Source organism: Notamacropus eugenii, chromosome 1, assembly GCF_028372415.1.
Source record: "Notamacropus eugenii isolate mMacEug1 chromosome 1, mMacEug1.pri_v2, whole genome shotgun sequence".
Classification (NCBI taxonomy): Eukaryota; Metazoa; Chordata; class Mammalia; order Diprotodontia; family Macropodidae; genus Notamacropus; species Notamacropus eugenii.
The window spans coordinates 416,313,926-416,333,818 of record NC_092872.1 but is presented as its reverse complement, the minus strand read 5'-3'; the positions used below and the strand labels follow the sequence as shown (position 1 = coordinate 416,333,818).

The following is a 19,893-nucleotide window of genomic DNA, read 5'->3' as shown; positions in this document are numbered from 1 at the left end:
TATTCTATAAAATTTGATTTTCTTCATTGTAAGGCTAAAAGGTAGACAACAAAGAAAGGAGAAGCAGCAAGTGCTTTGCGTAACCCAACTTTAAATCAATGAAAATTTGCCACATTTTAACTTAGTAATTACTTTAAGGTCAAATCATTGTATCTAGACTTAATATGGAGCCAGATAAGACCTTGAAGTTAATTTTTATAATAAATTGGTAAATTATTTTTAATGATAAATTCTAACAGCTGTTGAGCTATTAACATTCTTGTGGATTCAGAAGTCAAGGCTAAAACAAGTTATTTAACAGGGATCCTAATGGGTTAAATTTATAGAATGCTTTGATATTAAAGAAATTATACTCTGCAAACAAATATAGCCTGGGTGGCTTGCTTCTTTGAAATGTCATCTTCATATTACAATTAACACTGTTACTGTATCATAAGTAGTTTGGTATATAGGGTATAGGACTAGCCTTGGAATCTGAAAGAAAGATCTGAGATGCATACTGGCTGAGGGACCATGGAGAAGTCACTTGAACTTTCAGTGCCTCTTTAGACTATCAATTATGTAGAAGGGTTAAAAAAAAATCTTTATCATGTGTTCATCAATTAAGGATTGGCTGAACAAATTGCAATAAGTGAATGTAAATGGAATATTATTGTGCTGTGAGAAATAATGAATGAGAAAATGAAAAGATCTACATGAACTGATGCAAAGTGAAATAAACGAACTAGGGAAAAATATCAGTGACCACAACAAAGTAAATGGAAAGAACAACAACTACAAAACAATAAAAAATGAATGCTGCAAAATTATAAAACACAAGCTTGGCCACAAGGAAGAAATGTGAGAAGATGACTCTCTTCATGTTTTTACAAAGGGGGTGTCCATTGGTGTGGAACATTGCATATGTTGGATTTTTTTCACTGTATTAACAGATTTTACTGAAGTTTTTTTCTTCCTTAAAAAAAAAAAATTCTTTGCAATAAGGGATGACTCTCTTGGAGGAGGAAAGAGGCAGGATACAAGGGGAAAATCAAGGCATCACAAAAACAAAACATAGCAATAAAAACCTTTTATAAAAATAAAACAAATGCTTGATTTTAAAAATCTTTATTAGTTGAGAAAGTCTTCATACCACAAATTTCCTATAGTGACAGATAAATAACCCAATTACCGGACATTTCTCTAGGCATAAAGGTATTTTTTGTTGAGAAGGGATTTAAATAAGGTTATATCTCCTTAATAAGGAGGGCAGATTTATTTATCAGTTTGCAGAAACAAATGTTTTTCTTTCCAAATTAATTTCTAGTATGGAATAATATTTCAATGATCATTTTCAACACCAATACCCAATACTAAGTGAGAAATGCTTGCTGTGTTTCGCATAAGCTACTTATCTTCATATACATTAATTAGCCTTTATTTTCTAATCCTTAGTTGACTGAGTTTCATGAGAATTGATAATCCAACCTCAATACAAATTTACATAAATTATAACATATAATAGTTCAGTTGAAGAGTAGCAAAAAATTAAGTCAGAGCACTTTTCTAGATGTGTTAATCTTTAAGATCTATTTATCTGTCTAACAAGCTAACTATCTCTGCACTATTATCCTGCTTCCACATGGGTTCTTAAGGGCTATACCAATGAAATGCAAATTCTGAAAGGTCCTATCGAGCTGGAAAGACTTTGAAGGTAGGCTCAATGATGTACTATGTCTAATCTATGGAGGAACTTAAGTGCAAAGAGGCTCATTATCAAAATACTGGCCACCAAGTAATGAAGTTTTTGGTCATAACAAGTCAGAAAGATGGTTTAATGTATTCAGGAGTTGCAATCTGCATTGGCGGAGGAAATCTGCACACTGAAGAATTCATGGAACTCAAAGTACTAAAGTGAAGATAAATTGTGCTTAAGAATCAAATTATTATTTTCATCCAGAAATGAATTGACTATTATAATTTCTAATTTATTGAAATATTTCTTTTTAAGCATCAGTATCCTTTAAAAATAAGTAGATTCTGAATTTTTTTCAGTCATAGATGCAGAACAATTGGAGCCTAGTTATAAGTTTAAAAACAGAAGCATTCTTTGTCATATAACATGTTTACATGAAATATTGCTCTCAAGCATTCATCTTGTAGATTACTGGCAGCTTACCTGGTTCCTGTCCCGGGCATTTGTGTACCTGATCTTCTGTATGAAGTAAAATATCAGCCATGCTGAAGAAATAATCATCAACACGATAAAGGATATTGACACGAAGACTAGAGAACCACGGCTGAAGTTCTTTGCTGGTATACGAGTCCCAACAGCTATTGTCATTTGCACAGAGATGTTCTTCTCCAGATAGCTCAAAATGTCCTTACCCCTCAATTCTGTAATCATCACAGCAACGATATCTCCAGTTCCTGCAATATAAAAAGATGTGTCACTGAGCTGACATCTAGACTCAACATCAAGTTATAACATAAACAAGAGGAATTTAAATTACTCTGCCATTTGCTGTCACCCTTTATAGTTTAAAATGTCAGATTAAATATTCAAAAGAACTGAAACTGTGATTTGTGTATTCTCCTATTAAGAGGTAGTTTTATATTTGCTACCAAAGAAAATAACTGAAAGGATAGACAGGAAGACTATTTAGAAACCTCTGAGAGTAATAAAGCTCATGGCAGGTATTGAGTACTGAACTCTTCATGGAAACCTTGTCACCTGGACTCTGAAGCCAAACTATCCTCAACTACTAGAATCATGACCCAGTTTTAGGAGAAACAATACTCCAAGCTAGAATCTCAATATCTGACTGGGAAGGGACATCAGAGGTTATTTAGTGCAACCCAAACTCAACCAGGTATCTTCTCTAAATTATCTTTAACAAGCAGCAATGAATCTTCCACTCAAGACCTATAGCAATATGGAATCTACTCTCTGCTGAAGCAGCCCATTCTACTTTCAGGCAGCTCTAATTGTTAGGAAGTATTGCCTTATATCCACCTGAAATCTAATTATCTGTAACTCATATTTACTGGTCTTAGTTCTGCTCTCTTAGACCAAACAAAAGTCTAGACAACAGGGGTTCTTAACCTGAAGTCTGCAAACTTGAAAAAGATAGTTGTAGCTCAGTATAATTAGTCTCTTTCGTAATGCTATGTATTCTATATTATGTATTTAAAGAGAATATAAAAAGAATATCCTGAGCATAGGTCCATAGGTTTTAGCAGATGGTCAAAGAACCTCTAGTCAAGACCTTCCAGAAAAGCCTCTAAGATACTCCATATACTCATTTTAATTTTAAGTTAAATTTTATTTTTTCAATTAATTAAAAATTGTTCCCCACCTTTTCCCCTTCTCTAACTGAAAAAAAAGCAAAGTTCTTAGAACAAATATGTATAGTCAAAAGGAAATACATTAATGTGTATTTTCTTATCTTCCTTGTGTTTCTTCTTTTCCCTCTTCAATCCCTAAGAACATAATCTTGCCCCCAAGACTGCCTTTATTTACTCCCTTAATACATTCAGATTTTGAAAGGATACTTGATTCTTCTCCTCTTATTAAAATGTTAGTATAACATTATCAAACAGTGTCTTATGATTATTTGAATGAATTTACCAAGTTTTCCTTGATTCTTATATTTGCATTTCAAACTTCCTACTCAGTTCTGGTTTTTTCTACAGAAATTCTTGAAAAGTCCTCTATTACATTAAAGATCTATTTTCCCCAATAGAATTATACTCAGATTTGAAGGGTACAGTATTCTTTGTTGTAAAAAGCCTGTATCTTTTTGCCATTTGGAATACTGTATTCCCAAATCTCCTCTTGTTTAAGGTAAAAGCTGTCAGGTCTTGTGTGATCCTATATTTTTTGGGTACTTCAAACTGTTTCTTTCCGCATGCTTGTGGTATTTTATTTGATGCAAAAGCTCTGGATTTTGGCCATGACATTGGGACTTTTCCTTTTGGAGATTTTTTTCACAAGGTGGATTCTTCATATTTTCACTTTGTCCTTGGATTCTAATAAATACAGACAGTTTTTAATTTATGATTTCTTGAAATATAGTGTCCAGACCTTTTTTTTTTTAAATCACGGATTAAAGAAGTCCAATGATTCTTAAATTATCTTTCTTTGATATGTTTTCCAAGTGGCTGTTTTGGATTAGATCTTAGATTTTCTTTTATTTTCAATCTTCTGATTTTGCTCTAATATTTCTTTCTGCATGATAGAGTCACTGATTCTGTCTCATCTATTTTGGTTTTCAGGGAGTCTGTTACTTGAGCAAAATTCACCACTTTTTTTTTTTTAAACTATTCTCCATTCAATTCTTTCTTCCAGAAGTTTTAATTTCATTTTTAAATTTTTTGTTTCATTTCTTTTAGGTATTTATGTAGTCTTTGCAGAAAATGATTTTTCTTTTTCCCCTCTGAGTCTCTACTTGCAGTTATTATTGTGTTACTTTCTCTCTTTTAGGGTGATCTCTATTATCTATTACAATATTTTATCCTGATCAATATCTTCTTTGGTTCACTCATCTCTCCAGTTTTAGCTTCTGAACTGAACCTTTATACAAGAGTCAAGTTTCACCCTCTGGTTTGCTTCCAGATTAGATAGTACTACTTCATCTCATTCTGGGTCCCTGGGGTCCTTGCACTGACCTCTGTCTTCAGAGTTAGGTCATCTTGGACTTCTGAAAGGCTCAGACCATTGTTTCTTCAGGGCCCTTTATTATGTCTTAGGGCAGAGTGTTACGGAATTCAGTGACTGTGGCACATAGGGTAACCCAGTCTGTGCACTGTCATACCACAATGATCACTGCTAACTATACTTGACTTCCAAGCCCACCCTGGGACTTTCTCAGGGTGAACTGCTATTCCCACTTGCTGTATCTGGAAAGAGAATCTTGTAAATTACATATGTCTTTGACCTGTCTCTTATTACACTGGGAGATTGCTGGCTTATTTGCCAATGCTGGTGCTAACTTTGCTATCAGCTCCCTTTCCTAATGGCAATGGTCTTTTGACTGCTTTTTTTTGGTGTAGTTCTGGTGTAGAAAAAAATCATGCAGTCCCTTATTGGATTTCCTAATATTATTAGGTTTGGTGAGAATTTCTGGGTTTTGTTGGAGTAGTTATGAAGGAACTGGGCAGTCTGCTTCTCTGTTCAGGCAGCCATCTTTGCTGGAAGTTGACTAAAATATTGTAAAGTATAAGAGCTCAGAAAGGCTTCAGAACTTTTATCAATCTATACTTAATCATGACCTTAAAAGACTTATGATGAAACATGCCTGCCACTTCTTGGGAGAGACGTGATGGATTAAATGAGAAGAATGAGATACATATTTTAGACTTGGCCAATGTATTGATTTGTTTTGCTTGATTATACTTGTTATAAGCAAGGACTTCTATTTGGGGGATGGGTGAATTCATACATGGTGATAGAAATGTGAAAAAATTTTTAAAAGAAAGAAAAACAATCAATGAAATAAGAATACATGGAACAAAAAAATTAAAAGGGACATAAACAAGTGGAGGTAATTATATTACTTTATAAAATTTAATATACACTTAAAAATAAACTGTATAGCACAGAAACCTACACTTTCATAAACAATTTTTGTGTGTTTGTCGTTTGTATACTGAAATATTTGTCCACCAGCAAGCATTTATTAAGCACTTACTATGTGTCAGGCATTGTGCTAAAATTGAGTATAGATTAAAAAAAACAATTCCCTGTCCTAAAGAAACTCAGATTCTAATGGCAGAGACAGCATGAAAATAACAATGTATATATGAAATACATAGAAAGCAGATGCAAGGTAACCTAAGAGGAGAAGATACTAGCAGGTCTGGGGACTTAGGAAAGCCCAATACAGTGGGATTTCATCTGAGTCTTGAAGCAAGCTAGGGAATCTAACAGGTAAAAGAGGGCATTCTAGGCATGGATGACAGCCAATGCAAAGGCACTGAGAAGGGTGATGGATCAGTGTATGGAAGGGATGTAAAGTATAAGACGACTAGAAAAGGAAGAAAAGGTCAGTTATCCATACCAAAGAACTTTTAAATCAATTTTGGAAGTAATAGGAAACTACTAGAGGTTATGGAGTAGTGAAGTGACATGGTAAGACCTGTGCTTTAGAAAAATTACTCTGGCAGCTCTATAGAAGATGGAATGAAGTATAGAGTACCTGAGGTAGAGGGACTAATTAGAAGGTTTTTAAAATAGTACAAGTAAGGGGTGATGAAGGTATAAATGAGAGAGATGGTTATGTGAATGGAGATATCTCTCTCTCAAGAACTTTGGATTTGACTGTGCAACATGGGAGACACAGGCACAGGATCACTCATCATGGTGTGCCCACATCAGAAAGGATGCTGTGCTCTAAGAGCAAAGCAGAATTGAAACAGCACAAAGGAAATATAGGATGTGCAAATCTAGAGTATCCACCTCAAATGTCCACATGGATTACCTGTGCCCAATCTATGTACAGCATTCCAAGCTTGTATTGGTCTGATCAGCCAGTTGCACACACTGAAACTTCACTTTACTATGGTGATGTCGTTTTGGTCTTCTTCGAGAATGAAAGACAACAACCAACACACACACATGTACGTATAAAAGCAGAAACACTGTGAAAGCAGACACAATTAAAATGGATATGGGGGTGAATTAGAGTGAGGAATTAAGGATGACCGTTATGGAACTTGGTAACTGGGAAGACAGCATTTTCCTTGACAGAAATAGGGAAATTCAAAAGAGGGGAGGATCTGAGGGATAAAATATTGAGTTCTTCAGATATGTTGAGTTTGAGATGCCCATAGGACACCCAGTTCAAAATGTCAAAAAAGATACAAGTTGATATGACACTGCATAGCTCAGGAAGAGAAACTAGAGGTAGATATATGGATCTGGAAATCATCTGCATCGAAATAATAAATGAATCCAGGGGAGCTGATGAGATCATTACATGAAACAGTACAGAGCAAGAACAGAAAAAGAGTTAGAAGAGAGCCTTGGAGGATACTCTTGGTTAGTTGGAATGATATGGATGAAGAACCCACAAAGGAGACTATGAAGGAGCAGTCAGACAGATAGGAGAACCAGCAGAGATCAGTGTAATGAAAACCTAGAGAAGAGAGTCTAGGAGATGAGGGAAATTAATAGTGTAATATGCTGTAGCACATTAAAAAAAGATGAAGATTGAGAAAAAGCCATTGGATTTGGCAATTAAGAGGTCATTGGTTACTTTGAAGGGGGTGGTTTCAGCTGAATGATGAAGTTGGAAGTCAGACTGCATAGAGTTTAAACGGTAGTGACAGCAAAAGTGAAATCACTGAGCAGAGAAAGCCTTCTCAGAGTTTAGCCACAAAGTATGACAAGAGTTGATAGGTCAGACTGAGTGAGGGTCTTATAAGGATGCAGCTACTGATTACAGTTAATACAATTAAAATATAGTTGAGTCATTTTGTCTTCTCTGTGTTATACATTTTCCATGTTTGATTCATCATAAGCAAGAGTCCTCCTTCTGCATCTATCATAGTCTATTAAAAACCCTTCATGTTCTGAGCAGTCAGTGTGTAAAATTCAGCCCATTTTGGTCTTTAATGTTTTTGATATTATCATTATAGGACTGCACCACTCTCTCATGTTCATTCTTAAATTAACTATCTGCTTTTATTTTTTTTAACAGATATTTTTATCCATCTAAATTAGTCTACGATAACACTAGTGTTCTCTTTCTTTGGGCTTTAAGAATTTTATTCTTGATAACTTTCTGTTTCTTTCCAGCAAACTGCTCTGTTTTGGGCCATGACGCCTACCCTTTCTCCATAGAACTATAGATCTCAGGTCAAAAGATATATCAGAGGTGATTAGCACACTTCCCCTCCCATTTTACAAGTGGAGAAACTGAGACCCCAAAAGCACTGAATTCTCTCAAATTCAGTCTCAAAATCCAGTAAGGACCTCCAGTAAGGATAGTTGATCAGTGAGAAAGTCAGGTGAGTGTACTCTTGAAACCTCTTCATTATGATGAAAAGCCAAGCAAGCTTCTCAATATCCCACTACGCATAATGACAGAAGCAAAAAACAAAAACACAAAAAAGGAAAGTTAAAATCATCACAGCAGCCCCCTAGGGAGCTAGGGCAGTCAGTCTCATAGCTTTGGAGCTAAATCTGGCATGTGGGGCACTTCTCTACATTTCCACACCTGCATCCCATCCCCTCCTACTTCTCTGCTGGATCACTTTGGAGCATGGGACAGGGACAAAAGGTTCTTGTTTCTTTCCACACCCCATTCTACTCCACTTCCTGTCCACAGCTCATCACATTCATTTGTACCTGTAATGGAACTGGCCCAGAGAGAAGAACCTCAGGGGAGTACAAAAGAGTCAATAGTTTATAAGATATAGTTTTTGTCATTAGTTATGCTAACTGAAACAGTTATAGAGAATTAAGTTAGATTATACTTTATAAATAAAAAACTAGCAAAAATTACTTATTAAAATAAACACAAATTATTTGATCTGTCAAAAGAAAAAGATGTACAGAATTGCTCAAGAAACAAAACCTATCAATATGTTGCTTATGAGTATCATAAAATACAAAAATCTGCAATTAAACTTAAGAGTTCAGTCTAAATTACTTTGTGCTTCAACTACAAATTTTAAAAAAGCAAGGGTGGTAGCAGTGGTATCTGATAAAATGGAACTCAAGGCAGAAAATTTTAATGATAAAACAAAGGCATTTCATAATGGTGAAAAGAAAAATATATAATATGTAAAAATTTACAGTCATGAAACAATTCAATGCTTAATATAAGAAAAAATAATAGCATTTAATATGCAAAGAACAAATATAACAGCAAGGCATTTCAACACTTTATCAAAGGGGACAAAACATAAAATGATTAAGAAAGAAATCAGAGAACTGAACTGCTTACTTTAAAAAGTTATATATACATATTTTATACATATATGTATATATATATGTATGAAACAAAATAGATTCTTCTCAAGTATACATGGAAGGCACACAAAGATGATCAATATTAGGCCATGGAAAAGCTCTATATGAATTTAAAAAATAATATACACTATATTTTTAGATCTTTTATTACAAATGCAATGAGATGAACAAGAAAGAAATGTATAAAACTTTATGGACACCAAAAAACAACTGAATATTGACTGGATTTTTAAAAATGAGAAAAGTAACAAAATATTTGAAAGACAACAGCAATACCATATATCTCAAAGCTTATAGGATGGAGCCAAGGTTCTTAGAGATAAATTTATATTGCTAAATGTCTAGAAACAGAAAAATATATATTAAGCTTATACCAACAGCCTTGAAAAAGGAAACAATGCAATTCAAAGAAAAGTAAATAAATTATGAAGATCAGAAAGAAATGTCATGGAGAAGGAAAGAACAAGAAAAGAGAATTTTTAAAGAACAGCTAAACTGATGAACTATTAGCAAATTTAATTTTTCAAAAGCAAAGAAATATGTTGGCAAAATTATAAATGAAAAGGGAGAACAGAACAGAATCAAGAATATTATTATATAAATTTATATGTATGTATACATATACATATATACACATACATCCTAACAAAATACAGAATTTCAATGGAATAGATAACTATCTATAAAAAACATGAACTGCTCAAATTGACACAAAATGAAACTGAAATTTTAACTAGATCAATCTCTGAGGAAGAATAAGATATTCAAATGGAACTGTGATCTCACTGATTTAGGAATTCCCTTCAATAATGAATGAATGAATGAAAAAGCATTTACTAAGGGTGTCAAACACTAATTAAACTGTAGAAATACAAATACAAAAACAAGATAGCTTTGTCTCTCAAGGAGCTCACATTCTAATAGGGAGAAATAATACCTACAGGAGATTTAGCAATAAATCTAATGGAAAGACCCAATGATAATTTTTAAATTTTAAAAAATTAATTCATTAATTTTTAGTTTTTAACATTCATTTCTATAAGATTTTGAGTTTTGAATTTTCTCTCCCATCCTTTCCTTCCCCCTTCTCAAGACAGAGTGCAGTCTGGTAGAGGCTCTACTTATACATTCATATTAAACATATTTTCACATTAGTCATGATGTAAAGAAGAGTTAGAACTAATGGGAGGAACCATGAGAAAGAACAAAACAAATAACAAAAGAAAAGAAGAGCAAACAGTATGCTTCCCACCGCATTCAGACTCCAAGTTCTTTCTCTAGATGTGGATAGCATTTTCTAACATTAGTCTTTTGGAGTCGTCTTAGATTCTTGCATTGCTGAGAAGGGCTAAGTCTGTCAAGGTCAGTCATTGTACAATGTGGCTGTTACCATGTGCAATGCTCTCCTGGTTCTACTCACTTTGTATCAATTCATATAACTTTTTCCAGTTTTTCTGAAAGCACCCTGCTCATTCATCGTTTTTTATAGAACAATAGTATTCCATTACTTTCATATACCCCAAATTGTTCAGTCATTCCCTAACTGATAGACATCCCCTCAATTTCTAATTCTTTGCCACCACAAAAAGAGCTGCTATAAATATTTTTGTACCTGTGGGTCCTTTTCCTGTTTTTATGATCTCTTTGGGATACAGAAAGGTTATGCACAATTTTATGGCACTTTGAACGTAGCTCCAAACTGCTCTCCAGAATGGTTGGATCAATTTACAACTCCCCCAGCAACGTCTTAGTGCTCCAATTTTGTCATCTTCTCCAAATTTACCATTTTCCTGTTTTGTCACGTTAGCCACAATCAGATAGGTGTCATATGGTATCTCAGTATCGTTATGATTTGCATTTCTCTAATCAACAGTGATATACAACATTTTTTCCTATCACTATAGACAGCTTTAGTTTCTTCCTCTGAAAACTGCCTGTTCATATCCTTCGACCATTTATCAACTGGGGAATAACTTGTATTCTTATAAATTTGACTCAGTTCTCTATATATTTTAGAAATGAGGCCTTTATCAGAGACACTGGCTGTAAAAACTGTTTCCCAGCTTTGTGCTCCCCTCCTAATCTTGGTTGCATTGAGTTTGTTTGTGCCTCATTTGGTCATAAATTCTTCCCTTCTCTATAGATCTGACAGGTAAGCTATCCCTTGCTCTCTTTAAATCTAACGCATGTACTCATGGTACCTTTTCTCAGTACAGGGTGCAAGATGCTGGTTTATGCCTAGTTTCTGCCATATTATTTTCTAGTTTTCCCAGCAGTTTTTGTTCAATAGTAAGCTCTTATTCCAGAAGCTAGAGTCTTTGGGTCTATCAAATAGAAGACTGCTATAGTTGTTGACCTGTGTCTTGCACACCTAAATTATTCCATTGATTCGCCATTCTATTTCTTAGCCAGTACCAAGTAGTTTTGATAATCACTGCTTTATAATACAATTTAAGATCTGGTACGGTTAGGCCACTTTCCCTTGCATTTCTTTTCACTAATTTCCTTGATATTCTGGACCTTTTGTTCTTCCAGATGAATTTTGTTATTGAATTTCTGGCTCTATAAAATAATTTTTGGTAATCTGACTGGTGTAACACTGAACAAGTAATTTAATTTAGGCAGCAGTCATTTTTATTGTATTAGCTTGGCCTACCCATGAGCAACTGATATTTTTCCAATTGTTGAGGTCCGACTTTATTTGTGTGAAAAGTGAAGGCCCAATGATTAACAGAGTGCTGCATCAAAGCAGAAGATAACGCATCTTTTCAGTGTCATATTTTCACTGATAAACATATTAGATTCTGATGTTGAGTCATCTGACAAAGCCAAGGACTGATGCATATTGCAATCAGCTTCCTGTGGCTGCTGTCCGTGTCTTCCCGTAAGTTTGCTGTACAGAGGTCCCTCAAAGTGCTGAAGGCTTTTCTTGCTTTTTTTTCTGACATCAAAATGATGTCAGTGTGACTGTCTCTCAAGCATTGCTCACCTCATCTTGTGACATGCCCATCTTTTCTTATTATTACCTTTCCTTGATGGAATTTTTTACTTCTATTTTTCAAAATTCCTCATTGGTTATATTCTGTAGCCCACTCACACATATACTATGGGTTGCTTTATTACTTATTATTGAATAATAAGTTTTAATTCCTTACAGACTGTTGTATTCCACATTATATTCTTTTTCCAAAAGAAAATACAAAATGTTACTCAGTCATGTTGCAACCTTCTTCTGAAATGAAGGTGAAAGAGTGATGGAAAAATGAGTTAAGGTGTTAAGAATTACAGATTTTAAATTAGCTATAAATTTGAATGATTATTTTAAGTGTGAGATATTTTTTCAATCACTAATAGGAATGGGTACACTATAGGAGGAGCAAAATATACTGATAATCTAAATCTTAAAAAAATTACTCTGATGGCACATTTGGCCTAGATGGATTCACAGAAAAATTCTTTCAAATTTTACAAGAACAAATAATTGCCTTTAGAGATTATTCATAAATAAGATAGATTATTCCCTAGAACTTGAGAAATACATAAGTCTGGTTAATTTTAAAACCAAATAGTATTACACTCAAAATTATAAATTATTTTCCATAATGAATATAGATACAAAAATACTAACAACAAATATTAGCCAAAAGAATACAGCAATACATTAGAAAAATTATTAATTATGATCAAGTAGGGCTTAAAAAAGGCAAAGCTAGATTTGCATCAGAAAAATTGCCAACATTTAAAAAAAGGAAAAAAAACCCTAACCTAAAACAAATAAAAAAATAACCTTGAAAAACCCCATATGATTTATTGCTAAATGTAGAAAAAAGTCTTTAACAAAATTTGAATATTAATAACATAACAAAATATAATAGTTATCAAGAGATGTTTTTCCCTCAACACATAAAAGATAATCTCTTTTTAAGCCGAGTCATCATAATGTACAACAGAAAATACTAAAAGTATTCCCAATTAAAGTAGATATGAGGTAAAACTGCTAGTTCTTACTGCTTTTATTTGATGTAGTATTAGAAATTTTAGCAACTATAATAAGCCAAGAAAAAGATATGCAGGAGATTAACATGTGAAACAAAAGGTTAAAAATATCATTACCTGCAAATAACATGATAATTTTTCTAGAAATTCAATTACCTCAACCAAAACATTAAAGGAGAAAACAGATGAGTGCAGTAAGTTGTAGGATACAAGATTAAACCATAAAATTAAGCACATTCTTATTTACTTGTAATTAAGATCAAGACAACAATATAAAAAAATAGTTCTCTTTCACAATAACAAGAGAAACTATCAAATATTTGGAAATAAACCTACCCAGGAACACACAGGACCTGTTTAAGGACGACTAAAAAACTATAATGACCAAAATAAAAGAGGACGTAGTTAACTGGAGAGACATTCATTATTCACAGATGGGTAAGATTAATAGTAAAAATGATAACATTCCCCAAATTAATTTGCACAAATATATCTCCATATAATAAGCACCCATCATTTTACAAGATTTTACAAACAGGTCATATTCTAAAGTGGTACTGATTTCAACACTTATTCCTCCCTGCTTGGTAAGTAAATTAAATGGTGGAGTGTGGGGAAGGGAATGAAAGTGCAACCAATGCTCAAAATGGTGATGAGGGAGAGGGTGTCATCAGGAGAGAACCAGGTTTCAGTGAAGACCCTAAAATGTAAAGAAGTGGGAGGGGAAAAATTTAAGATGACACTAAGTTTGTTACCTATGGAAGAAACATTACAAAAAACACAGTGTAAGGAGTGGGCCACTTTAGATTGGGATGTTGGGAGAACTGGATTGAGGGGAATAAGGATAAGTTTGATTAATGACAGCCAGGGGTTCAGAATCATTGGGATAGGGAGGGTATGACTGGAGGGAGGTTATTAAATAATGAAGGAGTTTGGTCTGATAGCTTATCAAAATCCCAATTAACTAAAAAAATATTTGTGGCTGGTTTCTCTGGTAAGGTCTCAATTTCAAAATGTTTAGGGAAATGATTCAAATTTATAAGAATAAAAGTCAATTCTGAATTGATAAAATAGCTTAAAGATATGAATAGATGGTTCAAAGAAAGCACACACTCTCTACGGTCATGAAAAAATGCTCCAAATCATTATTAACCAGAGAAATACAAATTAAAGAAATTTTGAAATACATTCTCACATCTATGGAAAAGATGACAAAAGAGGAGAATGATAAATTTTGGAGGACTATGGGGAAATAGGGACATTGATGCACCATTGGTGGACCTGTGAATGGCTATAACCATTCTGGAAAGCAATTCTGAATTATGTACAAGAAGTTTCTAAACAGAACATGTGCTTTGACTCAACTACACCACTGCTAGGCCTATACTGAAAAGAGATCAAAGAAAGGAAAATATCTTTTACGTACAAAAGCATCTACAGCAGTTGTTTTTGTGTTGTCAAAAAACTGGAAATTAAATAGGACGTCCAACAATTGAGGAATGGATGAATATGCTGTGTGACACACAAACATGATGGAGTACTATTATGTTGTAAGAAATAAAAACAAAGACATGTAAAGATTTATGTGAACTGATTTGGAGTGAATAGAAATAGAATAATTTATACAATAACATCAATATTATGAAAATAAATAACTGAGGACTTTTTATAAACCAATAAAAGTGAAATAAGTAGAAGCAGGAGAACAATTTATATAATGACAACAAAAGTGTTAAAAAAAAAAAACTTTGAAAGCCATAAGAAATATAATCAATACGAAAATCACTCACAATTCCAGAAGACTGATGATGAAACATATTATTAAGACAAGGGAAGGTCCTAGGGTACAGAAAAAAGCATATACATTTTTGTGTGTAGTCACTGGGAAAATGCGTTTTGCTCTACTATGCTTACTTGTTAAATGAAATTTTTTTTCACCTTTCTTCTTCAATGAAGGGGGGAAGAAGAGAAATAGATTTGTTTATTAAAAAAGAGAGGTAGGAGGTACTATAAATGTGAAATGTGGCATGAACTTTTAGAGAGGTCACTATAGTATTTTGTTCTACTTATCTTGCTTTATTACAAGAAACCTCTCATGAAGCAGGAATAATCAGGTAATGTATATAATTTATACTTAATTTCAAAATATATCAATAAAACTGAAAGTTAAAAAACACACATACTAAACTTTATTAATGAAAGAGATGAAAATTAAAACAATTCTGAGATAATGCTATATCCCACCAAATCGACAAAAATAATCAAAAGCTGGGAAACTCAAAAGTGGTAGGCTTATGGAAGAACAGGTACTTATTCATTATTAGTGGAAACACAAACTTGTAGAATCATTTTGAAGAGCAATTTTGTCGTATATAGTAAAAATTATAAAAAATAACTGTACTGATTAACTCAATAATTAATCTTGGGGAACACACCTCAAAAGTGTTTATTCTCTTTTTGATTCTGACATCTTTTCAGAAGTTTTTATAGCAAAATTACATGTAACAAAAAAAATGGAAATAACTTAAAGATACAATAACAGAATGGTTAAACAAATGGAGATATGATACCTTAAGGTAGCAGAGTATTAAAATGCAACTAGAATTGAACAAGCATGTGAAATACAAAGAACCAGAAGAATGGCATATACACTGACCACAACAATAGAGGTGGAAGAGTGAATGAGAAAACAAATATAAAAACATCTGATGAGGATTTAGAGAGAGTTATTGAAAAATTATGACACTTTCACAGTGTTGCAATTTATCAATCTATGTCAATAGTTACTAAGCAAGTTTAGTTGGTTGTACTGATGTTCAACATTGAGTTTTAAATAATCATTTAATTCAAAATAAAAGACATCTCTATCTATCTTAGGATAGAGTCAAGCCTTACAACCAGGAAGACTTAGGTTCTGGTCCTGTCTCTGAAAGATAGTGTCCATTCAAATCCTGGGCAAGTAATATAACCCTCAGTGGCTCTAAGCAGCTCTCTAAGACTACAAAGCAAGAGTTAAATGACCTACTATAGGGAAGTTTCTTTATTCGAAGTTACCTATATCAATGAACCTACAGGACTGGTTTTATTATTATTTTTAACCCAAGGCAGAAGTCAACATGATGTCATAGATATCTTTTTTTCCTCATCTATCCTTAATTCCAAGATGATGTGGCCACTTCTCCACAGGAGTCAGATCAATTATACTCTGGGCAACTAGTTTTTCCTTATTGGTCAGAATCAGGTCCAAAATGCAAGTTTCCTCCAACTTTTAAAGAATAAAATTTGAACAAGTCAATTTATTACCTATTATTACCTATTCTGCTATCTAAATCCTCTACAATCTAGCTTCTAAACTCATTACAACTGAAACTTCTCCAGTGATTAAGAAGTTCTTAATTACCAAATCTAATAATCTTTTTCTTAATCCTTATCCTATTTGACTTCTCTGCAACATCTGACACTATTGACTAACCTCTTCCCACTGAGTTTTCATGACACTGCTTTTAGTTTTCCTCTTACCTATTTGATTAGTCAAAATTTCCCTAAGTGGATTAACATCGTCCTCACTCACTATGGGTGTACCCCAAGGCTCTGTGTGGGGTGTTCTTTTCTTTTCTCTATAATCTCTCATTTGGCGAATTTGCTAGTTCCCACTGAATCATTTATCATCTTTATACAGATGACTCCCAGATCCATATATGAATGAACAATTATTTATTTGGGAGGTACTGTGTGCTTACTGCTGTGCTAAATAATGGAGGTATAAATAGAAAAGTAAGACAGTCTCTACTTTCAAGTAGCTCACATTCTAATTGGAAATGGCAATATGTATGCAGCAGTGTCATGGAAGATGGAAAGGACCAGTGGCTCTTGGGGTTCACTGTTAAGCTGGATGAAAGGCAATATCTGAGGTCCTGAGGGTACAACATCAGGGCAAATAAGATCTAGTGATCTATCATCTTACTGTAAGGACTGCAGTTAATGATTCCTTCCTTATCTAAGCAATGTAAGGGGCCAATATCCCCAACGCAGAACTGTTGGGAACTGGGTAGCACTCCAGAAGGCTGGAGTGAAGCAGTCTCTTGATCACCTTTTTTATTGGCACTCACTAAAATAAGAAGTTCATTGGCTCAGTGGAGCAAACAGATGATATCTGGCCAATGACTTTTTTGTTTCCAATTCTTCTTTAAAGTGATATTTAACCACTATTAAAACTCTCTGAGCTATAGGGCAAAGGTAATATCTTCAAATATTTAAACACTCTCATATGCAAGAGCAAGTGGTCATTCAGAGGGCATAATTAGGAACAATAATGGGGAGGGAGTAGGGGAAGAAGCAGAGTTGCCAGATTTTGGCTAAATATAAACTAGAGTTCCATCTAGCTCTAAATCTATGAGTCAATGAATTTTTAAACAATTTTTAGAGCTATCCAAAAGTAGAATGGGACACTATATAATGAATTCCCTAAAAAAGACATGTTTAAGCAGGGGCCATAAAACCATCTATCAAGAATGGGTTGAGGAAGGTATTTTGTATTGGTGAGACTCATATAGAAAATGGTGTTCAGTTATAGAGAACACATTGTAGGAAGGATATAAGCAAGCTGGAGAGGTGTCAGAAAAGGTCAAAGATGATCCTGAGAAGACTCAAAAGTATATCTTAAGATGACTGGCTGAAAGAATTGGGGATATTCATTCTTCAGAAGAAAAGATAAATAATGGGTAAACATTGCAGAGGGAGATTCCAATTCAATATAAGGAAAAAAATTCTAATTGAATGAGATGCTAAGTTCATCACTGGAGGTTTCCAAGCAGAGGGTGGATGATCACTTCTTAGGAAGAGTCTAGAAATAATCCTTGTTCAGGTAATTCTTAGTCTAAGTGATCTCTCAACTAGGTCCCATGGAATCTTGTGATTCTTTGATTACAGTAGCAATTTGAGGCATATCAATTTTAAAATCATCTGCAAATAGAAGCATGTGGAAAAATGTCATTGCAATTAAAGAATTCTTCCATTTGGACTCTGCATGAGAGCCTCTGCAACACTGGCAAATCCCTTATTTGAGCATATGTCTTCCTGTTTTATGACTTGTTTAGTGTTAATTCTCTGCAGGTTGTCTCCCTAATCACACCTGTCATACAGACTTTGGTATTATTTGAACCTATTTGTGGTTCTTCTTGTTTAAGGAGTATTTGAAGCTACATTTTGTTCTAAGTCAAAAATTCTTTTAAAATCCACAAACAATAGACAAAACGGGATCTTATATTTTTTACACCTTCTAGCCAGTTAATCAAAATACTCTTTTTTTAAAAGTTTTTTTCTATTTTTTGGCGGGGGTGGTGGTGGTTGTAGTGATGGGAAAGAGAAGGAATTGATAAAAACAGTTTTTTCATTCTATGGGAATATTCTCTCCTCTTTTAAACAACTTGAAAATTGATCTCAAAGTAACTTTTAAAAGTGTTTCCTCCAGAACAGTCTTCTGCATATATCTGTTCACGTCCAGCTACTTTTCCTGGATTCGTCTCTTTCACTGCCACAGACAGTTATCAGATGGTATATCTACTACTAAAAGTCTGAGTCTAAATATGATGGTTCCACTACTGTTACCAATAAGAAACAGAGAAATGCTAGCACATCTATTTCTTTTTTAAATTCAATTTTATATTTGGCAAAAAACTCCCCAAACAAATCAATACAAACCTATTACAAACATGTATAATTATGGAAAATAAATCTCCACATTAACTCTATCAAAAATAAAGAACGAAAAAGAAGAAAATACACAACAACCTGCACTCTGAGTCCATCAGCTCTCTGTTGGAAAGGGAACAGAATGTTTCATCACGAGTTCTTTGGAACTGTGATTGGCCACTGACAAGTTAAAGAATGACTTAAGTTAAAGGTGACTATCTTTACACTATTGCTTTTTCTATATAGACTATTTTCCTGGTTCTGCTCTCTTTAATCTGCATCAGATCATATAAGTCTTCTCACACTTTTCTGAACCAGCCCCTTCATCATTTCTTACAGCACAATAGTATTACATCACCTTCATATACTATACTTTGTTCAGCCATTCTCCAGTTGATGGGCTTCTGCTTTTTACCCCAAATGTTCTTAGCTCTTCTGTAAAGATTACATTTCATCACCACCATCAACATCATCACTATCATCATCTCTATGGAATGTTTGTAAATGAAAGCTCGAGAAGGAGAATTAAGGTCTTAGTACAAAAAGTACAAAAACTCACCCAAACAACAAATTAAAATAAAAAAAGCAAATAAATAAATTTAATTATATAAATTAAAATGAAAATTAAAATGGATCTAAGAAAAGTTAATGACCTCACAAGCCAATAAGAAATATTAAAATAAAGTCAAAAGACTGAAAAAAAGAAGAAAATGTAAGGTAGTACTTATGAAAAACAAATCACCTAAAAAAATAGATCAAGGAAAATAATTTAAGAATCACTAGACTACCTGAAAGTCATGACCAAAAAAAGAGTTTGGACATCATTTCAAGAAATCATAAAAGGAAATGGTCACATCTATTAAACCAGAGGGCAAAAGGAAAAGAGTAAGAATCTACTAGTCACTTCAGGAAATAAATCCCAAAATGAAAACTCCCAGATATAGTACAGACAAGACTCAGAACTCTTAGGTCAGAGAATACTTCAATAAGTCAGAAATAAAGAGTTCAAGTAACAATGGAGGAAAATCATGATCATGTATAATTTAGAAATTACCACTTTAAAGGGGGTAGAGAGCTTGGAATATAATATTCCAAAAGGCATATAGACTTACAACCCAATAAAACTGAGTATACTCTTACAGGAGGGATGAAATCAAGGACTTCCAATTATTCCTTAGGAAAAGACTGACATAAGTAGAACTTAAATACAAAGAAGTAAAAAAAACAAACAAACCATAAAAAGGTAT

General features: G+C 33.6%; 1 protein-coding gene across 4 annotated transcripts in view; it reads right to left on the bottom strand.

Annotated features, from left to right (window-relative positions):
• The window catches only part of RNF130 (ring finger protein 130), a 131,334-nt gene that overhangs the window by 66,655 nt on the left and 44,786 nt on the right, over positions 1–19,893 (bottom strand). For all 4 annotated transcript variants that reach the window (XM_072631256.1, XM_072631255.1, XM_072631257.1 and 1 more), the window contains exon 3: positions 2,159–2,409. In XM_072631256.1, coding sequence (XP_072487357.1) covers positions 2,159–2,409 — 251 coding nt within the window. The remainder of the gene's footprint in view (positions 1–2,158; positions 2,410–19,893) is intronic.